At 45.9% G+C, this 15,387-nt stretch overlaps 1 protein-coding gene across 1 annotated transcript in view; it reads left to right on the top strand.

The window, feature by feature from the left end:
* sun2 (Sad1 and UNC84 domain containing 2) overlaps window positions 1–15,387 on the top strand; it is a 71,294-nt gene that overhangs the window by 14,300 nt on the left and 41,607 nt on the right. Inside the window, exons 3-7 of the mRNA XM_063062605.1 lie at window positions 5,258–5,439; window positions 7,355–7,513; window positions 11,834–11,902; window positions 12,807–12,900; window positions 13,118–13,173. Coding sequence (XP_062918675.1) covers window positions 5,258–5,439; window positions 7,355–7,513; window positions 11,834–11,902; window positions 12,807–12,900; window positions 13,118–13,173 — 560 coding nt within the window. The remainder of the gene's footprint in view (window positions 1–5,257; window positions 5,440–7,354; window positions 7,514–11,833; window positions 11,903–12,806; window positions 12,901–13,117; window positions 13,174–15,387) is intronic.

Below are 15,387 nucleotides of genomic sequence, written 5' to 3'. Positions count from 1 at the left end.
GAAGGTACAAGAATCTCCAGGCTCAAACCACCAGGCTCAGGAACAGTTATTACCCCTCAGGGTTTTGAAGCAAAGGGGATAACTTCACTTGCCCTATCATTGAGATGTTCCCACAACCAGTGGACTCACTTGCAAGGACTCTTCATCTCATGTTCTCGATATTTATTGCTTATTTTGTTATTATTATTAATTCTTCCTTTTGTATTTGCATAGTTTGTTGTCTTTTGTACTGTGGTTGAACGCCCTAGTTGGGTAGTCTTTCATTGATCCTGTTATGGTTATAGTCTATAGATTTATTGAGTATGTCCACAAGAAAATGAAACTCAAGGTTGTATATGGTGACATTTTAAATGGTTAAATTTACTTTGAATTTTAATACGTATAGATTCATAATTGTGACGTGCATTCTATGTGGTAATCACTTACTGTGAGCTTTCAAGAGGGCAGACAGTTCCAGTGTGATTACATGTTCACAAAGGTGTTACCTGTCAGGTGGGAAAATGCAGATTTCAAATGTCCACCTGTGCTGCTGTTGTACAAAGACATGCAATGCTGTATGTAAGTAAACAAGTTCCCTCAGACACAAGGACTGTATAGTTCCATACTTTGTTTATGTAGTGAAGCGTTCTCTCTGAAGCCTTGCAACTCAATATTATCTGATATTGGAGCCTATACTTATGATTGTGTTGTGAACATTGCAGCTTTGTGGATGGTCAAAAACCACAGGGAGATTAGAGAAGGAAACATAACCAAATTTACTTCTCCCCTTTGTTCTGCTCTCACAATCACCTATTTGCAGAGTGTTTGTTCTCTCATGGCACACTGGGGTGCTAAACTTCTTGTAAATTTTGGGACTTGTGGGTCACTGCACAGCAACCTGTCCCTGGTATTGAACTGTGCCAGTTGGTTCAGTGAGCAGTTCTTTCTGCAGGTGTGGTTACAGTGGTAACGGTACTGTTTATTGCTCCTTGGAATGGAGTGATGTATGTCTGCTGGCGTCTGTGATAATGCTGCATGGAGCCTCTAGATGCTGTGGGTTAAGGTGTGACGTAGAATGCTTGGCTGTGTTGCACAGTTGTGGGGCCGTGTCCTTCAATTTAGTTAAGATTTTCACTGTTGTGTTTTCTTTTGTATCTGGCCATGAGTTGCCTGTGGTCTGTGGAAGGTGTGTGACTTGGAATGATGCCCCTCCTGTGGTGTTGTTCCTGTCGGCCTTCTTTCTGATATACTTGAGGAAGGATGTACTGGCTTTGGAGGCATTCACCAGGTTGATTCCGGAGATGAGGGGTTTAGACTATGAGGAGAGATTGAATCACCTGGGACTGCACTCGCTGGAATTCAGAAGAATGAGAGGAGATCTTATAGAAATGTATAAAATTATGTATAAAATTATGAAAGGGATGGATAAGATAGAGGCAGGAAAGTTGCTTCCACAGGTAGGTAGGACTAGAACTAGGGGACATAGCCTCAAGATTCGGGGGAGTGGATTTAGGATGGAGATGAGGAACTGCTTTTCCCAGAGGGTGGTGAATCTGTGGAATTCTCTGCCCAGTGAAGCAGTGGAGGCTACCTCAGTAAATATATTTCAGACAAGAGTTGGATAGATTTTTGCATAGTAGGGGAATTAAAGGTTATGGGGCAAAGGCAGGTTGGTGGAGATGAGTCCATGGTCAGATCAACCGAGATCTTATTGAATGGTGGAGCAGGCTCAACGGGCCAGATGGCCGACTCCTGCTCCTGTTTCTTGTGTTCTTATTGGACACCAGTGTGCCCTTCTAAGTTTTGAGATGCCTGGTTCATGGTGAACATTGTGCTAATTGTGGGCAAGTCTAAATTGGGAATGTTACTTCAATCCACTGACCTGTGGCATCTTTCTTGTCTTGACCCAGATCGTCTCCTTAGTTTAGTCCCTGAAATGAGTTCTTCAGTCTAGAAGAGCACAGTAGATCTGGGAAATAAGGTTTGGAAGGAGGCAGGATTGTTGGGGAGTGGGTGGAGTGGTGGTGGGGGAGGCGAAGGGGGGAGAGAGATGTTGACATTTTTCTGTATTGAGACTAGTTATGGAAAAGGATGAAGATAAACTGGGTGTGAATGCGAAGTACATGAATGACTGGACAGGGTGAGGCCCTGATTGGGAATAATAAAGTTACAGGAGGTAATTGGTGGGAAGGGAACTACCTTTGAAAGGAGAATGGATTTGTTCTGCTACGCTGAATGTTAAAGAAGGAAGGTGCAGTAAGAGAGGCAGCTGAACAGCTGGCAGGAGTATATTCGGAAAAGATGAAAGGAAAGGGATGGAGGCAGAGTGCAGTTAATGAAAACAGCCAAGTTCAATCGATGAGTGGGATGTGGTGGTGAGGGAGGTGTATGGGGAAAGGGCCAACACCAGGGGTTCAGAATCAAAAGTACATGAAGCTAGATAGCAAAGAGTTTGAAAAAAACACTGCAACAGTGCACAGTAATTTGTTATGGCTTGGAGCATTTCTAGCAAGCCTAAATTATGTTCCTATGTCATTTGTAAGCTTCACTGGGCTGTTACTTGAGGCAAAGCCAATTGCATTCAACAGAAGTAATTTAGCAAAAGTGGAGTGGAAGCAGCTTCCCAAGGGTGAATCAGTCTCAGAGCAATGGGAGGCGCTTCAAGAGATTCAAAAAGTTCAGGGCATACCTGTTCCCATGAAGGAAAAGGGAGAATTGCTAAACTAGAGCTCTGAGGAAAAGATGTATAGAGGGTAGGTTAAGTAGAGGAGGAAAGCTTCTGTCGGCCACTGACAAGATTCAGCAGAAAGCTCAGTAAAGGAGGGAAGTTAGGAAAGAAAAGGGAGTGTATGAAACTATTTAGCAAATAAAATCAAAGAAAATCCAAAGGTGTTTTTTTTTGTGCATAAAGAGCAAGAAAATAACTAAACTTAATAGGGCCATCAAGGACTTAAAGTTAATCCATGTTTGAAACCAGAGGTTACAAGGAAGGTCGATGAAGATTGTGACTGGCTTCACAAGAAAGGAGGAAGATGCTGATGTTGTGAGGTGAATGAGTGTAAAATCTGGAGTGGGGTAAAAAGACTAAATGTATTAAGACGCTCAGCAGACCAGGTAGCTCTATGGAAAAGAGTAAATAGTTGACATTTCAGGCCAAGATCCAGGGGTCTTGACCCGAAACGTCGACTGTTTACTCTTTCCCATAGATACTTCCTGGCCTGCAGAGTTCCTCCAGTATTTTGTGTGTGTATGTTGCTTTGGATTTCCAGCATCTGCAGATTTTCACATGTTTGAAAAGTATTAAAGAGTTTTTCAGCTTCGACAGTGGATGAATTGTCAGGCCCAGATGAAATAATTCAGGACGTTGAAAGAGGTGAGGGAGGAGATTGCAGAGGTTCTGAAGGGTAGGTATAGAGATTCTGAATGCAGTCTGGATCTAGGAGTGGTGCTAGAGGGTTTGAGAATGCTAACATTTAAAACCAGCATTTTACAAAGTTATAGCTTTCTAACTTGATTATGGCCTCCTTGAGCAATGAACAATTTATTGGGATATGTTCGAAAGGCCAGTGTGAAGCCTTTTCATTTAAAAAGGGAGAGATTAATTAGAAACAGTGAGCCTGGATTTGTTGAAGGACCCAAGTGAGAAAGGCAAATTGGATTCTAAACGGATAAATTTGGGTGTTCAGGAGGGCAAACTCACCACAGGGCCTGGGATTCATTCCCTAACTGTGTGAAATGTACTTCCATGATTTGGGCCTAAATGCATGGGATGTGATGAAGTTTTCAGATGTCACAGAAATTGCCCACGTGGTTGATGGTGAGAAGGAAAGCTTTAGAACTGCAGGCAGATGTAGACCCTCTGATCATTGGGGCAGGAAAGAGACAAATGGAATTTGATCTGGCAAAGCACGAGTTAATGTACTAAGGAGGTGCACGAGGTAAGGAATGTACAAAACTGGGAGGAACGGAGGGACCTTGGGGTGTCCGTCTGCGGAACAAAAGCTGCACAGGATGCTTTGTTAGCAGAAGTGCACAAGATTACACTGGAACTGGGTATAATACTTGCTCTATAGCTTGAGTATTGCATAAAGTGTGACCATCGCATTAAAGGAAAGGTTTTTTTTTGTTGGAGGGAGTGCAGAGGAGATTTACGAGGATGTCGCTAGAACAGGAAAGTTACAGCTGTGAATGAAAGGTTGAAAATTTACTTTGAAATGCAGAATGAGAGGAGACTGGATTGAGGCGTGTTAAAATGATGAGGCCCCGGGGGACAGAGCACATAGGAAGAACCTATTTCCTATAGCATATGAGGTTTTTTAAAAAAAAACAAGGAACAGGGATCCAAGGTACTTGGTGGAAGGATTAGAGAGGAGTTCAGGGGGGAACACTTATCCCCAGAGGGTGATGTGGTGTGAACACCTCTCAAAGGGCGGTGGAGGCAGAAATCCTTAGTGTGCTTCAATGTGCTCGGTGTCGGAGGCTCGAAGTTTTCCGACGGACTCAGCAGTCGGCTGTGGTCGGGTGCTTCCAGGGTGCTGCATCGGCAAGTTTGTGGTGCTGGAAGCTCACGGCAGAGAGTGTTTTTCTTCCTTCTCCGTCTGCGTGAGATGATGGGACTTTCGAGAGACTTTGAGACTTTTTTTTTTACTGTGCCCATGGTCTGTTCTTATCAAATCACGGTATTAATTTGCACTGTTGTAACTATATGTTATAATTACGTGGTCTTTGTCAGTTTCTCAATCTTGTTTGTCTTGTGTTTCTGTGGTATCATTCTGGCAGAACATTGTATCATTTCTTAATGAATGCATTACTAAATGACAATAAAAGAGGACTGCGTGTCCTCATAATCTAATCTGATATGCCCTTGTGGATGTGTGACCTGCAGCGTGACAGACCTGGTGTTGGGATAGTGGATCTGTGGCTGGGTTCCCTTCACTTAACTAGCAGGGATGGGCTGAATGGCCTCTTGCGTCATAAGTGTTCTAAGTCCTAGATTCTTCCAGCTGTGCAAACCCAAACACCTGAGCAGTGCTCAGCAGCAATCCTGGTGGCCTTGACCGATTTCGGAGCCTGTGTTCTTGGCCACTTGTCCTTAGCCTGTAACCAGACTGGCTATTTGCTATCCAGCTGTCATGAGATGTGTACATAGCGACTGCCTCGTTACCCTTGTGACAACAGCTGGTGTATTTCAGGATGCGATATCCTGTTTTTCTGGGGTGTAGGTGTTTCTCGCTACTGCTCTGCTTCCATTCTCAATTAACGTCCTTTATCGTTGCAGGATATCCAAGAGAAAGTCAAACAGCAAGCGCTCGGGGCTTGCTTCTACACCTGGCATCAAGCGTTCAACATCCAACAGTTCAGTGAACAGTCAGAGCAGCTTTGCCAGTCATGTCAGCAACGCTTCCACACACTCTCAGCAATTTGCCGGCATTTCCAGCTGGCAGGAGCCTGAGCCAGTCGGTATGTGTCCTTGGGAGATAGTGATATGAGGAGCTGGGCTCTGTTGGTCTGTGTACACGCTTGCACCCTGGAAATCTTTACAGCTACTCAACAGCTTTTGTCCTGAAACTAAATAGTGGGGAGGCCAGCAGAGAAGAGCTAGAGAGCCTGGCTGCTGCTAGTGTCTGTGTGAAGTTAGCACATTGTCCCTGATCTGTTTCCCCTGGATGTTCTGGGATTTCCACCCACATCACAGAGACATGCGGGTTGATGGGTGAATTGATTGCTGTAAATTATCCCTAGAATGGAGGTGAGTGGTGGAATCTGGGGGTGGGGGGGGAGTTGATTGGAATGTGGAGTTAGTGTACAAATGGTCGACTGGTGGTCAGTACAGATTCAGTGAGCTGAAGCTACATGACTGACGATTGATTCTCAAAGTCCAGTCCAGCAAAAATGATAACAGGCCTTTCGGCCCATCACACTTTGAAAGAGCTGTCTTTGACTACAGCCCTTCCCGTTTCCCCTCAGTCCTTGGAAGAAGAATCAGTGTCCTAGGCAGTATCTCCCATACCTGCCTGTGACCTGCACAGTTCTCCTCGTGTAACTTCAGCATCCAACTCTGCTCATCGGAAATTTCGGCCCTTGATCATCCAACCCTCTCTCCCTGGAAACAGTTCCAATACCTGCCATGGGTTTGAAGTCCAAGAGCCTTTCCTCAGCCACCTCTTCTGAGAAACTATAGACTTTGCTGCAGTTTAAAGTTCTGAATGCCCTTCTGTTTCACTTGTGTATATCAAAGATCATAGCTTCTGTCCCCTGGTTTTCTAGCCCATCACACATTTTCACACCACTCCTTGTGATCTTGTTGGTTTCAATCCATCTGTTCACTCACCAGCTCATGTTCCTTGCCTCAGTCTGGTTGTGTTCATCAGCCCTTCACCTTTCTCCTAACGGTTCCCATTATCACCTTCCTTACTTATCAGATTCCAGCCTTTGTGCTTCTGTTTATTGCTGTCCTAGCTTGCTCCAACTTCCTCCCCTCTCCCTGGTTCCATCTGTCCATTATCCAGTCCTTCCGTTGCTGCCGGTCCTTGTCTCACCACTATACCCTGTTTATACTGGCCATCTCCCCTCTCCATGCTTCGTACTGATGCAGGGATTTGATCTGATTTGATTCTTCCCCGCCCACAGTTGCTGCACAAGGTACTGAACTGTACCAGTATATTGCCTTGCCTTGTAACAGCTGCTGTGAGATTATTGCATGACACTGTGGGGAAGACTGGCAGCAGAATTGTCTGCAATAGTAAATAGTCCAGAACTGGGTACGATGTGTAGACTGTGATAGTAACACACACACAAAATGCTGGAGGTACTTAGCAGGCCAGGCGACATCTGTGAAAAAGAGTATTTCGGGCTGAGACACTTCATCAGAACTGGGGGAGGGGGGGAGAGATGAGAAGTCAGTGTAAGAAGCTGGGAGGAGGGGAGGAAGAAGTAAAAGTTAGGAGGTGGTAAGTGAAACCGGGGGAGAGGGAGGGGTGAAGTAAAGAATTGTGAAGTTCATTGGTGAAAGATAAAGGGATGGAGAAGGGGGAATCTGATAGGAGAGGACAGAGGCCATGGACGAAAGGGAAGGGGGAAGAGCACCAGAGAGAGGTAAGCAGATGTGAGAGAGGGGAATGAGAGTGGTGAGGGTGGGGGCAATTACTGGAAGTTCAAGAAATCCATGTTCATGCCATCAGGTTGGAGGCTTCCTTTAAGCTGTTCCTCCTCCAACCTGAGTGCGGCCTCATTGTGTTAGTAGAGGAGGCCTTGGACTGACAGGCTCTAGTAGCTTATGATTGTGAGAGATTACTGACTTTGGGCTGTAATGACTGGGAGGTGAGTGATTCCCTGAAATGATTTCGTTTGGTAACCTGTGTGATGTTTCTAACAGCTGGAGGTACGTCTACCTTTGAGGACAATTATGAAGGGCTAACTGGGACGGTAAAGAGAGCAAATGGTTTCAGGGCTGGGATTCTGCCAAAACCTGCAGCTTCTTCCGATATCTACACATCTTCAACATCTGGTTACTCCTCAGAGGATGAGCAGCTCGGTAAATGGAACAATCTATATATCTCTCTGTCCTCTATCCTGCACCCTACTCCTCTATGTCCCCATCCGGAAGTACATTGGATGTTACATGTTCAGAGGGGGCACACTGTGGAATGGATGCAAAGGGGGTTTGGCCATTTGTGATTGTTTTTAACTAGGGTGGGCAGCCTGTTGCTAGGACAGGGTGTGGGCAGGTGACCTATTGCGAGGTGGGGTGAGGCCGAGTGTGGGTGGACTCGAACAGCCAATCCTTTGTTGCTGGCTTACGCCCGTCAGGAGTAATCTGTTGTTTCAAGCTTTCAGTCAGCCGGTGGGGGTAGTCCGCTGGTGGACTACCTTTCCATTCAGCTCCTGATGGGGAAACGTTTAAACAGTGTAGCTCCGATCTTCCCGTGTTGGTGGACCCTTTCACAGAGGCACCCAGTTTTGTTATTTGTTGACTTTATGTCTGTGTTTGGTCATGTTGATGCAGGTCTCTGTGATCTACGGCACATTGTGGTGTTAGTTTGTTCACTGTTTGTGGTGTCGTCACTATCTGTTCCCATAAGTGAACTACTGATCCTAAGAGCCATGTACTAACTGTCCTGGTAAATGCAGAAAAATGTTTGAGTCTCCCATCTGGGAAGTGAATAATGATAATGGCTTTAGTTGCTCTTTGTTAACTTAATAAAGAGACGCAAAGTGGTAATAAACATCTCTGCTTGGTGTCAAAGCTGAGCGTGATTCTTCAGTACAGACCTGAACCACAAAGCCAAGTGTGTGGGTGAACACCCTGCCTGTCCTGCCACAACGCTGTCAAAGGGTTAGCAGTGAACAGGCATGCCCCTCTCGAGCTTGAGCCCTTCACCTTTTCATTAAACACCATCACTTTTGAGAGATACCTCCCATACTTCACCCACTGTACATGAACGTTTGTCTTCTCCCCCCCCCCCACTTTGATTATTGCTAATTCACACCGTTTTAGCAGGTTGCTGCCATTCGACAACAAATTACCCCGTTCTTAGAGCCCATTAACTGGGGTGAGGAAAGCCATCCCCACTCTGCTAGAGAGCAATCAGTTCAGAGGTCTCCAGTTCTTGTCTGCCACTTGTATCTGTCTACTTAAAATTATTAACAATATCAGCTCCAGGTTTGGATCTACGGTTGCTGATCACTTTGTAGTGAGACATTTTCTCTTTCATAACCTATGGATCATGTAAACCTTCAGTGGGTCACCTCATTCTGAAGAAAATGTTCTTAACTTTTCCAGAGTGCTCCTTCCTGTTAATCCAATTGTCTGAATCTTTTCTTCGGATTGAAATCCTTCCATGTGTGGAGCCCCATGCGGCTCCTACTAGTCCCAGCCACTAGTTTACACAGCTCTCATTTAAAAACGATAAAAAAATTTAAATAAACAAATCTTTCCTTGTTTCTATGCCTTGATCTGTAAATCCTGGTGTGAAGCACATCATACTTTCAATAACCTTACCTATTTGTGCATCCAGCCACAGGGTGAAATGCAGAGGGAGATGGCAGTGATGATATTAATGATGACCAGTAATCCAAAAAACAGCACAAGTGTGTTTTTTTTCGCTTTGTCACCACAGCCCTTTTGACAGCTGTGATCACTATGTTGGTTGAGAGCTTGCTGACAGCTCCAGCAGAGGTCCTTGGCGACGAAGTTCTTTTAGCAGTCTTTCTCTGGTTGAAAGCTAACACAGGAAATGGGTTAAAAGTTTGCAGTTTGTTTGTTGGCGAGTACACTGTTTGTTTCTTCGTGTATTTGATAATTGGAAGTTGGTAATAGATGGAGGAGACGTGATGGTGCCCCATCTGCAGATGATATATTTTCCAGTTCTTCCAGATGCTTTGGGAGCAGCTGCTGAGCATCTTGTCTATTGCACGTGCTACTGTCATAATATCAGTAGCACTCTGGAGAGGAAGAGAGGGACTAAACGATGAACAAGTCAGCTGTTTTTCTCTGAATGAAGTTGAGAATCTTGACTCATCGAGAGATTCTGGACAGTGTGGCTGTATTGATGAGTTTGGACATATTGGAAAGATGTTGCAGGGTTTAAAAAGTACAGTACTCTACAGACCCTTTGACACATAATGTTGTGCTGACCTAAGATTGATCTAACCTGTCTCTCCTACCTAATTCTATTTTTTTTTCTATCATCCATGTGCCTGTCAAGAGTCTTTTAAATAACCGTGGTGTATCTGACTCTAGCACCACCCCCAGCAGGGCTTTCCACACACCCATCACTCTGTGTAAAGGACTTGCCTCTGACACCCCACTGTACGTTCCTTCAATCACCCTAAAATCATGCCCCCTTTTGTATTAGCCATTTCCACCTTGGGAGAGTATTTCTGCCTATCCATTCTATCTATGCCTCTTGTTCACCATTATCAAGTCCTTTGCTCGAAAGAGAAAAGCTCCAGCTTGCACAATGTGTCTTCCTAAGACATGCCTTCTGGTCTAGGCAGCATCCTGGTAAACCTCCTCTACACCTTCACTAAAGTTTCCACATACTTTCTATAATGAAACATCCAGAACTGAACACAATATTCCATGTGGTCTAGCCAGAGTTTTATGTGTTGAAGTCTTGAACTCGATCCCCCAGCTGATGAAGGCCAACTCACCATACTCCACTTTAACCCAATCAACTTGCTTGGCAACTTTGAGGGATCTATGGATGTGCTCCCGGAGATCCCTCCATACCTCCTTACTGCCGGGAGTCCTGCCACTAACTCTGTATTCTTTCTTTAAATTCGACCTTCCAAAATGAATCACTTCAAACTTTTCCGAGTTGAATTCTACCTGCCTGTCTTGAGGTGGGTTCCTATGTGAAAGGCTGAACCTTTGCCCTCTACTTGTGTTCCCCTAAGGTCACATTGAGCTTTTGGGGACCAGCGAGTCCCTGGTGTTGATGCTGGGGATTTGAAGCTGTGAGATTTCAATGGGGTGATTGGCAAGTCTTTTGTTTGTAGCTGACCGTTGCTTTCTACTGTGTGATGTAGGTCGGACTCGTCGCTTGCAGGCCCTCCCCTGGGGATTGGCCCAGTCCAGCTGCCCCGGGTGGGGATGACAGGACCTTTGATGGCAGGAAGGCACACGAGAGTAGAGAGGGCCATGTGGAGAGTTCACAGAATTACCGTTAAATGATAAAGGTTTAGAAAATAGTAGGAGTTAGCCATTTACACACCCTCCATCAATCCACATGATCATGGTTGATCAACCACATCAATCCCTTGTTCCAGCTTTCTCCCCATGTCCTTCAGTTCCTTTAGTGTTAAAAACTATGCCTCTTTCTTGAAACTATTTAACGCTTTCTGTGGTAGAAGATCCCACAGCTTCTCATCTCAATCCTCTGACTGAATTTCTCTTTAGTTTTGCTGAAACCAAAAATTGGTCTTGTGTGCACGGCCTTCCTCCCCCAGCGAGAACATCCATCTGTGCATAAGAGACCTGTCATTTGAGAAAAAGGGCTCATTTATTCCTGCTCCATTTCCTGTTAGCCAACCAGTTCCCTGTTGCTAATCAGTACTTGCCCTCAATCCCAAGTGTTTTAATTTGTAACCAATCTCTTGTGTGAAATCTTGTTGAATGTCCAAATGCCCTACATCCCCTCGTCTACTCTGTAAGTTTCATACTCAAATTTCTCCTGCAGGCTCATTAAGAATTGTTTCCTTTTCATGTGTTCATGTGTCTGATCATCAGTCTTCACCAGGCGCTCTCTATTGCTGGTGAATCCCAACGTGTACCCAGCACGGTTGTACTATCCTGGTTTCTTTGTACCTCTTTAAAATAATGGGTATATTAGCTATCCTCCAATGTGCTCGAGAGTCTGAAGCTAATCCTGTTCTGTTTGGTAATGTAGTAACTGAGGGAAATTCTGACTGGAGGAGGGGGTTGGGAGGATATTTGTTTGCAGAGAGTTATTAGAACAAGTGCCAACCCTTGCTGAGTGGCCACTGTGACCTCCAAGGTAGTGAGATGGCGTTGTGAAGCTGTGAGGAGTGTGAGATTCGGGAGAGGGGCTGTGGATGTTACAGAGAATGGGGTCATGGGGGAGAGTGGGAGATGAGCTGGGGGATTTATTTGGGGAGGGGTTTGGTTATTGGGTGTTCTGGGGAAGAATGAGTTGGGTGATGATGAGAGCGGGAGATTGGCTGTGGGGCATTTGGGGGTCGGAGCGGGCAGTTTGAGGGGCTAATTATCTGCTGAGCTGCTTCATGAACAGTAGCACAGGCTCTGGGCCAAGTGGTCCCTTGAGTGTTATAAACCATTTGAGGGTAAGTTTGCTTTGGTGACGTCTTCCTGTTCTTTCCCACCCTCTAGGTTCCGCACAGCCTGCAGCGACCTCTCCTGTTTCCAGATTCTGGGGCTGGGTCTCGGTACTGTCTCCAGGTGCAAATTTTTCTTTTCTTATCTTAACCCTTTTGGGTCAAAGCTTCCAAAGTTTCCCCAAGTGAACTGATGACCTGCTGACAAATGGGTGTCCCTGTTAGTGGAGCTCTGTCCTAAAACCACTGGGGTTTGCAGATTCTGTCAGAGCAGCCTGGGACTACTGGGACAATGCGGGAAGGAACCTGAGCTGGTGGGAGGCGCTGTGACCTCACTGCAGTGTGTTCCCTCTGAGTCCTTCAGAAATGATTGGTTAGTTGGATTTGCAGACTGGAGGGCCAGGAGATGACAGACTGACATTCGTCAGTGCTCAGTTACTTGAACCCAAATCAAGCCCTATTATAACTCCTCAGGGAGGCTTGCAGAATTGCTATCCATGTGCACTTGGGAGATGAAAGAACAGGACCACTTTTGGACCTGCTAACTTGCGTTGCAACAAAGGAGGACCATTAGAAATTGGGGTGCAATGTAACAGTGGATATGTTCATGGCAAGTTTTACACAGCTTATGTTGGTTATGGGGTAGTATTAGCTGCACTACGATCTCTCCCACTGTATGAGGGAGCACAGCCCAGCCAAAAGGCAAGGCTCCCGGCAGGCAGGAAGAGGCAATCTCTTTCCCATTACTTTACCATACTTTGGGCACAGGAGGTCATTCACCCCATTGGGTCCATGAGCCTCATTGGTGTCATTGTCCTTTTTATCTCCCTGCAACCTGTCCTCTTTCACGTGCTCATCAACTCCCCCCAGATTCTCCCAGCCACGGAAGGGGGAGCAATCCTTTAGCCAGATGCAGTTCCACAATTTCAGTGGGCTTTTATGTCTGAAAGACTGGGTAATCGCCCCATCCAGTGATCAGAAACGTCTGGGTTGAACGTCGTCTAATAATGTGCTACCAAATCTTTCAGGTAAAGCTCTGTCCATGATGTACTGGTGGTTGGGCACATCCTGGTACCGGTTAACAACAGCTGTCTCCTTGCTTGACGTCTTCACGCTCTCTAGGTGCGTAGTCCCTGCCTCGACCTGGTTAACAAAACCAATGTCACCCGTCTACCTCCCCCTCACCATATTACTGTAACTAGTACAACCTCCGTGGGGCAGCCCACTCTCGCTGTACCCTGGGTGCGCCGTCCATGGGGCAGCCCGCTCTCGCTGGTATGTATGGCTGTGTTTAGAGAATGGAGCAGGGCTGAGTGCTGACATGTATTTTCCCCTCCAGGTGTGTCCCCTATGTGAAGAAGTGGCTGCTGCTGGCGTTGCTGGCGTTATTATTGGGTAAGGACCTGCTCTGGTTAAACTCTCAGCACTCACTCCATTCATCACCTGTCTGCAGGGCAACAGGAAGAGAAGTCGCTCACTGAGATGGGAGCATTTGAGGCAAACCATAACGCTGGATGTGAGGGGTTACCTGGTTGAACAGAGGGTGGGTGAAGGATTGAAAGTAGGGCTGGGGCCCATGGGTTAGGGTGACAGAACAACACTGAGAGTGATGTGTCTGCGGGCTAAAGTTCTGATTGGATTTTGGAGGTCGAGGTGCAAACAGCTGTTTGACTGCTGGTTTTACTGTATATTATTTTTTTTCTGTATTTGTTAACCTCATTATCCTGATACACATGCTTCCAGTGAGTATAAACATAGGGGGAGAGTGCAGATGATGTGTAACTGGAACGAGGGTGCAGGAGTTTGTTGGGGGGGGTGGGGGAAGCGTTGTAGATTCCTGTTGGGATTGTGTTATGTACCCGCAGAGCAGGAAAGACAAGTCAGCTGTCAGTTCAAGCTTCTGCTACTCGGCTGTGACAGTCCCAGATGACAGCCGGTAACCAGTTTTCCTTCCGCAAGAAGCATGTGTTAGTCTTTGTCTCTGGCACCAAACAATCACAGATCCTATCAGTGTGATCATATTATATCACACAGATCAGTGTGCAGATCATATTTTTGTTTCATGTCTTCTCGCTTGCTGCATATTGGATGGCTGGTTGCAGGAGATCTAATCTCTGTCAGTCAGGTTTTTCTACCTTTGAGCCCGCTGCATATGACAGTGTAAAACTTCTTAAACTGTCTAAAACTTTGTAAAACTTCGGCTGGCAGTTACCTTTAACCTTGAACTTAGCTGCCGGACCACTGTGTACCAGAGTGTCAGCATGGAAAACCTGCTGGCGCCTTTGCAGTAGAATTCAATACAGGGTTCTCCCCAATGCAGTTGATGCAGGACAGCACCAATGGCATCTTTTTAATCCAGTTTCTGCTCAGCAAATTAGGTTGTTGGCTTCCCCCGACCACAGGCACGGATAACTGAAACAAATCCCCTAGTGAGCCATTTCCACTAAGTACACCATGCATGTCAGTGCTCTCTCCAGTGTAGCTGCAGAAATTGGATTTGGCGATGATAATTTCGGAGTCTGGTGCAAAGGTAATACGTTTACCGTCAGCTGACCCAGTATCCAGCTCAAATTTCATGGGCTGGTTGTCCACTTTGAGTGTAACCAAGTAAGGAGGCTGGTTTCTTTGGCCCATGTCATGGGTTTGGAGAATACTGCCCACTTCACTGTGACTGACTCCTTGCATAGAGTTAATGGTTGAATTTTGCTATTTTCTCATGGCGCATTGCTTAGCCAAGCATCCCTTCTTGAGGTGCCCAACTTGCTCATAGAACCAGCCGACTATCTTTTGATGCTTGCAGTTGGACTATTCACCGCAGCGATAGCTTCCTTGCAGAGTCTTCCGTGATCTCGGTGGAGACTGTAGCCTATGGGCCGGTATCGGCTGGCAAACATTGATGCTTCTGAGAGGGGGCTGAATCTGTGAAGAGTCTTGACTGCCTCCCAGTGGTAAGCTGTGGAGCGTGCTGTATCCCAGGACAAATAGTGCTTTTCGGACAGGAGGCGCTCCTGATCATTGCTTGGATATGCATTGCTTCTTCGAATTTGCTTCGGGAGATGTCTTCGTATTGCATTCCTGCAATAGGGTCAGTCGTGATGAAATAATCAATGTTCTTGCCAGGTCTGTCACAGCTGAGAACCTGAAGTGTGCGTAAGGACACTGTCCTACATCCTCCAAATATTGTCCAAAGCCTCAAACGTGCCTGTTATTTCAGATTTGATTTGTAGGTGCAGACCATAGAGCTATTTATGTCCAAGTTCTCCCAAGTGCATGCAGAGCATTTTTAAGTTTCATTGCTTCCTCCAACTTTGTCACAGGTGTTAAAGTTAGTAGGAGTTTCATATAGTAAAGAAGGACTACCGTGATCCAGTGGTTGGTTTTGTTGTAGCTGCGTCCAAACTGGATTGGGTGCTTGGAGTAGAGTGACCATGTTGTTGCATGAATGAAATCACTTGAGAAAATTACTGGTAGTTATGAAGCAGCTTCTTTATTCGACAACACAAGGTACAGCAGGCATCATATAGAAATCCTTTCGGTCGAAGGGTCTGGCTGGCCCCACGTGGGGCCCGATAAACATTAAAAGGACAGTCCTACGTTTACAGTGTATGG

Source organism: Mobula hypostoma, chromosome 11 (genome assembly GCF_963921235.1).
Source record: "Mobula hypostoma chromosome 11, sMobHyp1.1, whole genome shotgun sequence".
Taxonomy (NCBI): domain Eukaryota; kingdom Metazoa; phylum Chordata; class Chondrichthyes; order Myliobatiformes; family Myliobatidae; genus Mobula; species Mobula hypostoma.
This window is presented reverse-complemented; position numbering and strand designations above follow the sequence as displayed.